General features: G+C 41.5%; 1 protein-coding gene across 1 annotated transcript; it reads right to left on the reverse strand.

Moving 5' to 3' along the window:
• Positions 1–4412: 4412 nt before the first annotated feature.
• Positions 4413–6272, reverse strand: LOC112199633 (high affinity nitrate transporter 2.5). The gene is made up of 2 exons (XM_024340616.1): positions 5140–6272; positions 4413–4788 (listed from the first exon to the last, which is right to left on the reverse strand). Exons 1-2 carry the CDS (start codon positions 6270–6272, stop codon positions 4413–4415), a joined length of 1509 nt encoding a protein of 502 aa, XP_024196384.1.
• Positions 6273–12514: the final 6242 nt, after the last annotated feature.

A 12514-nucleotide genomic window follows, 5' to 3' on the forward strand; every position in this document is an offset into this window, starting at 1 on the left:
AACTCAATGGCAAGAATGTTCTCTAAAGTCTTTTCTTTTTTAGCGGTGAAAATAAAATTCTATTAAGTAAACACAATATTACAAACAACATCGAACAATGGGCAAACAGAACAACAAAAAACTAAACAGAATACAACAAAAGCTCAACTATCAGCCAGCCAAGGTGCAAACCCTTTCAAGAGAGGAAACAACAATAGTAAGACACATGATCGTCACCGCTACAAATCGAACCGCTTTGAGACACATAAATATCACTAATTCGATGACTTAAAGCATGACAGTTAACTTTTCCACATTTAGAACAATTGTGGACATCCTACTACCATCAACAACTCTATATTGGGTGTATTTAGCACTGTTGTTGTATTTTTCACTTATCGAAAAAAAAAAAACAACAACCCTATATTGGGTTTAGAATCAGAACCCCAAATTCTTAGGTTCTATATATGTTTTTTTTTTTTTTGTGTGTGTGTAAAGGATATGTTATTTGTTTCAAAAGAAGAAACTCAAATAGAACATCATTTTTTTTCGACTAGTCAAATAGAAAATCTTTTTTTTTTTTAAGGGAATGTGGATTTCATTGACGCATGTCAAGATGGTCATTACATATCCTTCTGCTGCCTTCAACTAGACAGATCAAGAAGTTGTAGCAAAATTACTGTGATACATAGAAATAGACCACCTATATTCGAACTAACCGCTCACTGATTTAAAGTGAGCCTATAAACTATGGATAAAATGGAGACATAGAATATAGGCCCCAACCACATAGGGTTGTTAGGTTCCAAATACAAGGGAACTTAGTGTAATTAGACAAAAAAGCTAAAAACATAGGGTTGGGCCAATGGCCTAAACCCTAGCCCAAATAGCAATGGACTAGGGCAAAACCCTAGCCCAACAGTTCGCGGTCCAACAAGGGTAGTCCACCATGGAGGCATGCTCCAGGCCCAGCAGCCTGATTCGGGCCCAGTCCACCATCTTCTTCCATTCCCTCGTCGTCTATCACCTTCCGGCAGTGTTCCAGCCGATCCATAATGCCGACCCCCATAGACGCGATCCACGTCGCTGACCATCGTCATCCCGAACCACGTCGTCGATTTGCATCATCATGGAACAACCCTGTCCTTGTTCTGGGTTCTCACAGCCCCACACCACCGTCTATTGAAACTCCAGGCGGCGCCGGCGATCCAAGAGACCCATTGCAAGCACCGGTTACCGACCGGTAACAGCACGATCTGATCCTCCATCACCAGCCCAGCCGGATCGAAACTGACCAAACCGGAATCACGACCCCTCCGACAAAAACTCATGGGTGTTAGATATTGATCTCCCGTCCGGCAGCAACCCCATGACGATGGGGAGGCCGGAGGCCAACCAAACGTCGAGGCGCCGCCGGACGAGCACAATGTTGTAGCAAACGGAGACCTCCCGGCTTTAGGTTTTTTTTTTCTTGTAATATTTGTTCTTTTTATGTCAAATAGAAAATCATTTTGTTTAGCTTTTGTCTATGAAATTGAAGTGTTGTACGAGTATTGAATTTGAACATATGGTGCTCGAAGAACCAAAAGCTGGTCGTCCATGAGGTTTTGACTCGCTGACTTCATCTCTGTTTTTCCTTTGATCAAATCTCCTACTACGTGGGCCATTTTCGCCGAGCGTTACGTGGGGTGTTTCAAAATCAAAACTTACCAAATCTACGATCCATGAGCCAGAGTTACCGCTTAAAAGTTAAAACTTTGGCAGTGAAACCAAAATCCAAAGCAAAAAATTAAGCAATTAATCTACACAAACAAAAAGGGGTATCAAGCACTTTTACACCTCTTTGTCACTGGTCTTTCTTCTCATGGCCACCGCGTTATTCCATGCGTCGAGCACCGAGCTTTGCGCCGGAGCCGACTACAAAACTCTCTGTCGGTCCATCGGGGAAGAGCCAAAACCCCATACGCGGCGGCGGAGGCCATCGTCAAGCGACTCACTTCCGAGACCAAGAAAGCAAAAGCGTCCGCCGCTAAGCTCCCCAAAAGGACGCCTGAGTTTGCACGTCTCTGTATAGAGACGCCATTACCGACCTGGAGACGAGCGTGGAAGATATAAGGAGCCGTGACGTAGGCAGCTTCAACGTCAGTCTCTCGGCCGTTAGGAGCAACTGCGAGACGTGCAAAGACTCGTATGTAGAAATGGACAAGAAGTTTCCTCTTGCCAAACAGAACACACTCGTCCGGCAATTGACTAGCACTGGTTTGGTTTGTATATTTCAAATCTGATGAACTAAGGGGATCATATAGATTCAGATTGTATGTATCTGCTTTAAATTTAATAAAGAAAGGAAGTTCAGGATTAAATGGTCATATTTGCATTAAGAAAACAATCTTGCAACATAGTATGAAATCATTATGATGTCTATATTGCACTTCATATTAGGAGTCAATGTACTATGACTTCATATTGTTTTCAAGTTACTGTAACGTGTCGGCCCTTCCTGATTTTTAGTTTCGTGGATTTGATTCATTTAGGGAAATTCGTCAAAATAGTGTCTGAACTTTTCCAGACTATTAATTTTCATATCTATACTTTGAAAAGTGTCATAATGGTACCTGAAGTTTTGGCCCCGACCCAATTTTCGTACCTAGCAACAGTAAAATCGTCAACGGCGTTAAATTTTGAGGGGTAAATCTGGAACTTCAGGTATTCTCGACCAAAAAAAAAAAAAAAAAGAGCTGGCTATAGCTCGAACTGTGCAGCCTAACTCGCGATTTGCAATTGCCATGTCTTTCTTTCTTCTTCTTCTTCTTCGAATTGCTGCTACATCGAACCAAGGACAAAGCGCTCTCTCTCTCTCTCTCTCTCTCTCTCTCTCTCTCTCTCTCTCTCTCTCTCTCTCTCTCTCTCTCTCTCTCTCTCTCTCTCTCTCTCTCTCTCGACTTCATGCCTCACTCCACTGGTGAACCCAAACCCGGCCACAACCCTCTCCAGATGCGCCCACCCACGGAGGTGTCTCTGCGCCCCCGAATTTGATTCAACCCTTTCTACTATTTCGATTTCGATTCTGATTTGTTTTTGCAGGAGTTGGCAAATCATGCCTTCTTCTTCAGTTCACCGACAAGGCGGCAAGTTTTTGAGCGCCGGCCTCGATGAGAAAGATCTCCGATCTGGGGCGGCTGGAGAGACAGCCTCGACGAGAACAATCTCCTATTTTCTGGTCGGCTGGAGCGCTGGCCTCGACTAGCGCCGCTTCGACTCTGCCTCCAGAATCGCCACCGTCTCCGCCGCCGACGACTCCTCCTCCGATGCGGAAGCAACATTCAAATCCATAGGCACGCCTTCGTCTCCCTCAAGCCCTTCAATTCTAGGCAGAAAATCCAAGTAGTCCAAGAACCCTACTTTGTGAAATGAGCATCATCAGTTCACTTTTCTTTGTTGATCTGATTTGGAATTTACATCCATTTCAGTGGGTTTAGTTCACTAGTGTTTGTTCAGACTGCAGGACCAGCAGCTGGGACGAATTGGTGAAGCCCAGAAGGTGTTCGATCAAATGCCTGAGAGAGATGGTTTTGCGTGGACTACAATGGTTTCTTCTCATACTCGTGTAGCCGTGTAGGGAATATGATTTCGGCGAGGACATTGTTTGATGAGATGATAGAAAGGTGTACAGCTACTTGGAATACTATGATCGACGGCTATGTGAGACTTGGTAATGTGGAGTCTGCAGATTTGTTGTTTAATCAAATGCCCATCAGGGATTTGATCTCGTGGAATCAATTGTTATTCTCAGAACAAGATATTTGGAGAAGCATTAGCAATGTTTAATGATACAAGGTGGGTTGAGAGAATTCATGGCTGAGATTTTGAGGATGGGGAGACTGTAGGATAAGAATTTGGTCCAAATGCGAGGGTGGTGTGGAGAATTTGGTCCAGAAGAGAGAACAAAGCGTGAAGTTGCAGAGAGATAGGAGGATGAATACTGAAGTTCCAGATTTAACCCTCAAAATTTAACGCTGTTGACGACTTTATTGTTGCTAGGTACGAAAATTGGGTCGGGGCCAAAACTTCAGGTACCATTATGACATTTTTCAAAGTACAGGTATGAAAATTAATAGTCTGGAAAAGTTCAGACACTGTTTGAACGAATTTCCCGATTCATTTATGAAAGGAGGATGAGATATGCACCATTAAACACCTAGTGTTGGGTTTTCCTAATCTTCAGTTTCGATTGTTGATTTGATTCATATATAGTCATTATTTAGTGTCAACCAATATAGTCATTATTAAATCTAAAAGGTACAAGCATCAGTCCATTATTTGGAGCTAGGTATTGGTTTAAGCTTCCAGCTATATATCATTTGGAGCTAGCTTTAGGTTTGAAGCTTTAAGCTTCTTACAGACTTACAGTTGATGCAGTACGTACTAGCTAGTTAAACATGTACCGTTGGTGAAACCTCATCAGAGGTCCTGGTTAAAGAGTCAGACTTTCCCCTTTCGCTTCTGCTGTTCTCAGCGAATTTCACACTTGCACAATGAAAACCTTTCTCCTTCTCCACTGAAGTCCATTCGGACATGTAGTACTCCTCTTCAGTGGCAGTGTTTATAGATGATGGACCACTTAGCATTCCACCCCATTGCGGGAAATGTATTAGAGTCATTGGGAGAGTGCAGCACATGATCATGACCCCCATTAGAGTAATCCCTGTTTCTTTCGAATACTTGGTTCCTTTGAAGAAAATAAGTTGGGTCAGAACTGCACCCAAGCTTCCACCACCCCCTGTCATACCAGAGATGACACCTAGTGACCTGAAAATGAGATTCAAATTACAGTCAAGCCTAATCATGCACAAATGGATTTGCACATGTAATCTTAAACCGGAGGACAAAATATCATATCTATCAATGGTCTGAAAACATACAATAATGACTGATGACATATCAAGTAACAATTGCACACCTATATCAAATACACTACTAAACCGTCTAAACATTATCAAATACTATATATTTCTATATAAAAAAGTAACAATTCGATAACTAAACATAATCCTATGTACTTAGAGTGAATCAAATATGAAAACTGCATTGATCATCATATTGGGACATCAATATAGCATAAACTAAAGTAATTTTAATGTGTCAAAGTTGAAAACGTACCTTCTGGAAACAAAAGGTACCACTCCATATGTAAGCCCACAAGCACTTTGGCAACACAAGGAGAACAAAACCATGACACCAATAGAAGCCTTCAGAGAACCAACTCTCCCAAGAATCACACAGAACACACCCCCCAAAGTTTGCAGCACCCACAGAGTCCACAGCCTCCCCCTCATCCCAAACCTCCTCGCCATCAAATCTGATAAAACCCCTCCTGTCGGTCTAGAAACAATATTGGCCAACCCGAAAGTCGCCGCTATAATCCCTGCAGTGTGAAGCTTGAGATTGAATCTGTCGTAAAAGTACTCAGCTATGATATTGTCCACAGTGAGCTCAACCCCAAAGCAATAGCCATAAGTCAATGCCAGAATCCACCCTCTGTAATTTTTAACCCCATGCCAGAAAACAGTCGAAAACTTGTCTTTCGGTTTGTCACCGGACTTCTCCAACCGGTGGAAGTTACCGTCCGGCATATCCTGCCCGAACAGCAAAATGGCAAATGCGGAGAGCACCTGAAACACGGCAGGGATTTGGAACGCTATTCGCCAAGCAGTGAACTTGGCAGCGCCAACGTTATGTTGAATGAGGCCAAACACAAGTGGCATGATCAGCTGCGTCGCACCACCACCAAAGTTTCCCCAACCGCCGGCGAAGCCATTTGCCGTGCCGACCACCGGAGGCGAAAACATAGAGCTCATCCAGAACATGGTTGGAACAAAGTTGGCCAAAGAGATGCCGACGCAAAAACGCAATAAGAGAAAAGAAATGGGGGATGAGGCCATTGAGAATAAGAAGACAGCTGGTGCAGTGAGGAGTAGGAGTGAGGCAGAGGCGAGACGCGGTCCGAATAAGTCGGAGAGAGTCCCCATTGCTATTCGGGCAAAGACTGCGCCGGAGACAGAAGCGATTCCGGCGTTGCCGATGTCGGTGGTGGTGAGGTTGAGGTTGTCCCGGATGACGGGGAGTAGAGGTGCTGCGGCAAAAGTGGTGAGGAAGCATGAGAAGTATGAGAACCAAGCTAAGTGAAAGGCTCGCATGTGCGGTTTGGCTATGGAGAAGATTTTGAACTCTGTTGCCTTGTGATCAGAGTCCACAGTCAGAGCAAACTTTGGGGACTCGGACTGGAATTCCATGACAGGATTTTGCTACAAATTAAGGAAAGGTAATTAGTTAGCTATTGGGGTATAGAAGAAGATGGAATTTTGAAGTTATATGGACAAATTATAAGTACGTGAAGAGACTACCTAACACCATATTCTTAATTCATATGTGGTAATCTCTTAGAATGTGATGTAACTATAGTTTAGGAATACTACGAGGATTAATGCATGCAATGACGTTTAAATATTAGAAAACAGAAACTTAATTGTTTGTATTATATACAAATCAACTGCTAGCACCTCTGACTTTCACAATAACACCTGATACAGCATCTCGAAAAAGAAGAGAGTTACCCTCGTATACGGGGGAGGTATCCCTATTTATATATAAAGGACTGGGAGATCACTCGTATATTATCATGTGCTCTCCCCATCACTATTGAGTGGGAAACTCCTCCACTTATAACCCATAAGTTTGTACTTAATTAGTTGGTAAACGCATATGATTTAGTTGCATGTATGTTCATATTTCATTATTAAGGTACTCATGGAATGGATCGGACAGTGGTGAAGACGATAGAGGTCCCTTTTTCATCCCAACCAATGAAAGGTGACTAATTTGTCTGAAGTCAGACCTCACAAACTAACATATATAGAACTCTAAGTGATCACAAATCCACAAAAAAATTACCTAACTGGTTAAACTTTTCCACTTGAGAACTTTTACCAGAGCGCTAATCAGTGGATGTCATGGGATATGCTTGATTTCATGTTCGACTATATATACTTAAGTTCAAAGTAAGCTGGACCGAATCATTTAAATTCTTTGTAGTTTGTCTCATCGATCTCTTTATAGATTATTATGATCGAAACTCTTTGTTAGTCAATAATGACTAAATCGTACGCGTTCGGTAATATTTGAACTGACGAAGAACAATTTGTTTGATAAACAGTTAAATAACTATACAATATACGATAAAATTGACGCCTTTCAACAAAATAGGGAAAGAAAATTTAGAAGTTTGCCCTTGGCCCCTTGCGCGTAGTGTCCTATAAACCAAACAATAACATTAGGAGATTGCCACTTGGGCTTGCAAAAGATGGGGCTCGTCCTTTGGGCCTGGAGCAAAGGGTCGGGCTTAGCAACCTGTGTAATATTGAAGGCCTGCTTCCGCTAAATGATAAGGCCGGCATCGATCAAATCATACTTCATAACTTTCAATTCCCAATTCTTCTGGCAATATAATCAATAAAGCTCTACTGGCTAAGCAGAGATATGAAGTTATTCAATAAAGCTCTGCTGGCTAAGCAGGGTTGGAGATTAGTAAGAAGGCCAGAATCTCTACCTGCACGGGTACTCAAAGCCAAGTTCTTTCTTGATACGGGTTTCATGCGAGCTGGATTGAAGAAGGGGTCTTCATTTACATGGAGAAGTATCTTCAAAGGTAGAGAGCTGTTGTGCAAGGGTTTAAGAGTTCAAGTTGGGAATGGAGAGGACACATTGGTATTGAAGGATCCTTGGATTCCTATGCCATATCATTTCAAACCTTTCACACCACCAATGGAAGGCACTGAGGAAATGAGAGTAGCAGACCTTATAGATGGAGAAAGTGGGGAGTGGGAGATTTGGTTGCTGAATGAGTTGTTTACGGAGACTGAGGTTAATTATATTGCTCAAAATTCATTAAGTTTGAATGGGGGAGCAGATCGGTGGATATGGCATTTTGACAGGAAGGGAATTTACACTGTGAAAAATGGTTATCATGTTGCCAGAATAACGGAGCAAATGGATATGAGAGCGTCTTCTTCTGGGATGAATACAAGAAGCGAAACTATGTGGAAAAAACTGTGGAAAGTGAACGTACCTCCAAAGGTACGCATGCATGCATGGAGGTTAGTTAAGGGGATACTACCAACAAAAGGTACCCTAGCAAAAAAAAGGGGTACTATTGGATATGAGGTGTCCTTTCTGTTTCGTGGAGTGGGAAGATGGCATGCATGTGTTCAAAAATTGTAGTGTGGTGAACATATTCTGGAAGTGTGGTCCTATTAAGTTATGCCCAGCAATGCACCCAGCTCCAGACTTGGTGGAATGGTTCTATGACATGATTGATTTGCTGCATGGTGAGCATCTTGAGTTTTTCTTATTGTCTCTTTGGGCTATTTGGAATGAAAGGAATATCCTTGTATGGAAAGGTGGATGCTTCATTCCAATGAATGTGGTCAAATGGATGTGTACGTACTTTGATGAGTATAAGAAGCTCCATGCACGTTGTGCTAAGAAGAACGTACAGAAGGCATGTTACCAAATGGAAGTGTCCACCAAGTGGACGACTTAAAGTGAACATTGATGGAAGCTTTAGAGCTGGAAATGGCTATGGTGGTATAAGAGTTATTGTCCGGGATGATCATGGAGATTGCGTAGCTGCGTTGGCTAGACCTCTCCCTTATGTACAGTCTGCGTTGCATGCTGAGGTGGAGTCACTCCACGCCGGCTTGTTAGTAGCTATACATCAAGGTTGGGATGAGATTGAGGTAGAGTCAGATTGTGCTATGCTTGTAAATGCCCTTGATGGGGAGGTGGAGGACTTGTCAGAGATAGGCCGGATTGTAGAGGATTGTAAAAGATACGCTTGTTCTTTTAAGTCCTTTCAACTTCGGCATGTCTTTCGTGAAGCAAATGAGGTGGCCAATAGGTTAGCACACCTTGCTAGTTGGAATAGTATTGATGAATTTTAGGTAGAAGAGACGCCTGTTATTTTTCGGGACGTTCTCTATGAGGATATATGTAATGGTTCTAGGGGTTCAGGCAATTGTCCCCCCCCCCCCCCCCTATTGTATTCTTTCCCTATTAATAATATGAACGAGGCACCTAGTTAGATTGGTGCCTTTGCTATTTTCCAAAAAAAAAAAAAATTAAGAAACATGTAACATGGTGAATTGGTGGATAAGAGAAGACAAGAAGCAAAAGACGGGAGGAAATCTTTTGTCTCATTTCCTGTCCCTCCATTAATCAGTAGACACATGTACTTCCATTCCGTCTCACCTGACGAACATCTCATTCTGTTATCTTGTAAATAGATTTCCTTATATTTTTTAAAAAATGAAATACAACCCAATTCCATAGCTCTCAAATCTCTCATCCAGTGGTCACACCGTCATAGTACAACATGAGCGATCAATCTCTCACAAAGTGGAAAATTAAATTATGGTTTTCATGAGAGGCTCATAAGTGAATCTCTCTATTGGGCTAATTTGCACATCATACTAGCTTGAAGCCTTGAAATGCAAATCCAGATCTTGATACTGAGCATGAACCCATAACTTACTCGGGACCCCAGATCAAAATTATCTTACTCATGAACCCAGATCTTACTCATAAACTTTGATCAAGATGATCCTACTCATGTACCCGATCACAATAAGATCAAAATGACCAACATGGGCAAAATTCAGAAAAGCAAATTCAATTCCAAAAAGGAAGATTGGAACCTGTGGTTGTGGGTGGCAAAATTGAATTGAAACCAACCAAAATCTCGAAGATAGACCCCAATCGTAGAAAATTAAATCCTAAACAAGCTTAGCAATCCAACGTTGACCACATCTAATCCAAACCAAAATCTACTTCTCTGGTGTGCATTCGACCCGGGGAAGACGGTTCTCAAGTTTGAGAGTTGAGACGCGTTGTAACATAGTTAAATGACTTGGTAATTTTCATTATTTTTTAATTACATTTTTATTTTTGAAATTATAGGTTAACTGAGTTAACTAATTGTTAGATGAGTTGGACAGAAAGTACAGGTGTCAGCTGATTAATGGAGGGACAGGAAAATAGACAGGAAATTTGGGACAGAAGATTTCCTCCCGCTGATGCATCATTACTTTAGTGTTGACGAACTCCGTGTATAGATAAACCGCTAAGAAATGATGCTGCATCAGTGCATTTCTTAACAAATTAAATTAGACAAATTAATCCCATATGCTAGTGTTCGAACTTGCATGGAAAATATAACAATCACTGTAAGCACATGAATCATAAGCCTCCCTCCAGCCAAGGAAGTAAACGCCAAAAATTTGTAATTTAATATATAAACGGTAGTTTGAGGCGAAGAGATGAAACAGATCAGAGAAAAGGTGATAGATTGAATTCCAGAGTACTACAGTAGAAAACAAGAACTGAGAAGAGAAGGTAGAAGAAGAAGACAGGAATGTGATTGAGATTGAGAAGATGATGAACAAAAACTGGGAAGAGAGGAGATAGAAGCAGAAGAATAGGAACAGGATTGAGACTGAGATGACGGACAGAAACGCCGTTAGTCCGTGAAAATGTCAGAACTTGAGTCATCAAGAGTCATTTGCTCATGTGGATCATTACAGACCATTGGTATTGAATAAACGGCTGAAAACAGAAGGCAAGGATAAACGAGGATGAGAAGTAGCCAAAGAGAGGATCCTCTCCAAAGACTAGTATGTTTCACACGATGCATCGATCATTGCATATGCTCTACTTGTGGGAAACTGGAAAATAATGACACTTAATAATAAGTTAATAGGCTGGTTTGGCAAGATTTGAACCCTAAGCCCTCATTTGGTTGCCCGAAATGAAATTGGTTCATTGGTTTTTCTCATGAACATGGGAAAGTAAATTTCCCACTAGTTTCCCTATCAATGTTTGGAAACACTAGGAAAGTAATCGGAAAATGTATTTTACTTTCCTTTCCGATGTTTGGTTTGTGCATGAATAGGAAAGTAGGTAACATCAATTTTCCAATAATATCCATATTATCAAAACATAAACAATCAAAGATTTAAAAGTTTCTTGGATAATTTGGTAATAATAACCATTAAAATAATATTTAGAGTAGGTAATTAACTTGCAATTAATGTAAAAAAAGTATAAAGGAAAATGAATCTCATGAGGTGTGGGAGGATCCATTTTCCCCGTTACTTTCCCTTCATGCAGGAAAGTTGTTCATTTTCTTGGATGTGCCAAACACAAGAAATGATCAACTTTTCTTTCCCAACATTTCCATTTTGCGAACCAAACAAGGCCTAAATTCTATCATTATAACAAAGTGTGGACATTCTACTACTTGGAAGTTCAAACCATCCTTTGATGGAAGATACAAGCTGAAAATCATAATCCACCTCTCTTTGTTAAGCTAAAGTTTTCAACATTTTCATTTGTATAATTCTAACACTTGAGACAACTTGAGTGTGTGTTGAATTTGACTTATTTGAGGTTGTCTCATCTAAGATCATCAAATACATAAGTCAAGCACAACGAAGATTGAGTATGTAAGTGTGCTCAGAGACTAACTCATATTTCCTCACAAGACCATTGAAAATTAAGCTTAACCACGGCTCAGTAAACTGTTCATGCTGAGATATTGAAGTTTAAGCACTAATGCATAATTGTATTAAGGTTGACGAACTCCGTGTATAGATAGACCACTAAGAAATGATGCTGCATTGGCCTATAATTTTTGCATCCATTTAGTACACCACCAGGGACGTAGCTGTGCCTAAGACTATTTTGGATCAAAAGTTGTCAAGTATAGGTATAACCCAAATAATAATTTAAAAAATTTACTAAGTCTCGACACTTTGTGTAACGTCCCGAACCTAAATCCACGTGTTTACTAGTCATTTGGACGGTAAACGACCTTTACTTTCACTTTTACTTTCGGTTTAGTACTTTTAGTGGCCCTAAAAGTTGACTTTTTGTTCGGGTCAAAATTTGAGAAAATGTTCTTCATGGAAGTTGTAGAAGACGTTTAACCGAGCGCGTGCATATGTGGTACGTAAAAATCGGACTTCGTATGTGAGAGTTATGACCAAAATTGTAAAGTTACTGTTCATGGTAACTTTTGATAAAAATGGAAAGTTACCCGGGTAGGTTTCCATTTCCGGAAACCACCCCAGCTCTTTCTCTCTCCTCTCCCCCCGAGCTCTCTCTTCTCCGGTTCGGCCTCCTCCTCCCCCCTCCGATTTCCGGCGATTCCGGCCACCACAGGGCGTGCCACCGGTCACCAGAGGAGCGCCTCCTCCCTCTGAGCACCCCAGCAGCCTTGGTTTTCCACGATTTGGCCGGAAAACCACGGATCGAAGCCTAAACCACTCCGGCTGCAGTTTGGGACTTTTGCCGATTCCCGGCGATTTCGGCCACCTCCGGTCCCCATTTCTTCGTCGAAGGTTTGGTTTTTACCACTGATCATTTCCCCTATGGTCTTGTAACGCGATTTGAAGTGTAGAGGCCGGATCGAATTAGGGTT

Source organism: Rosa chinensis, chromosome 4 (assembly GCF_002994745.2).
Source record: "Rosa chinensis cultivar Old Blush chromosome 4, RchiOBHm-V2, whole genome shotgun sequence".
Lineage (NCBI taxonomy): Eukaryota > Viridiplantae > Streptophyta > Magnoliopsida > Rosales > Rosaceae > Rosa > Rosa chinensis.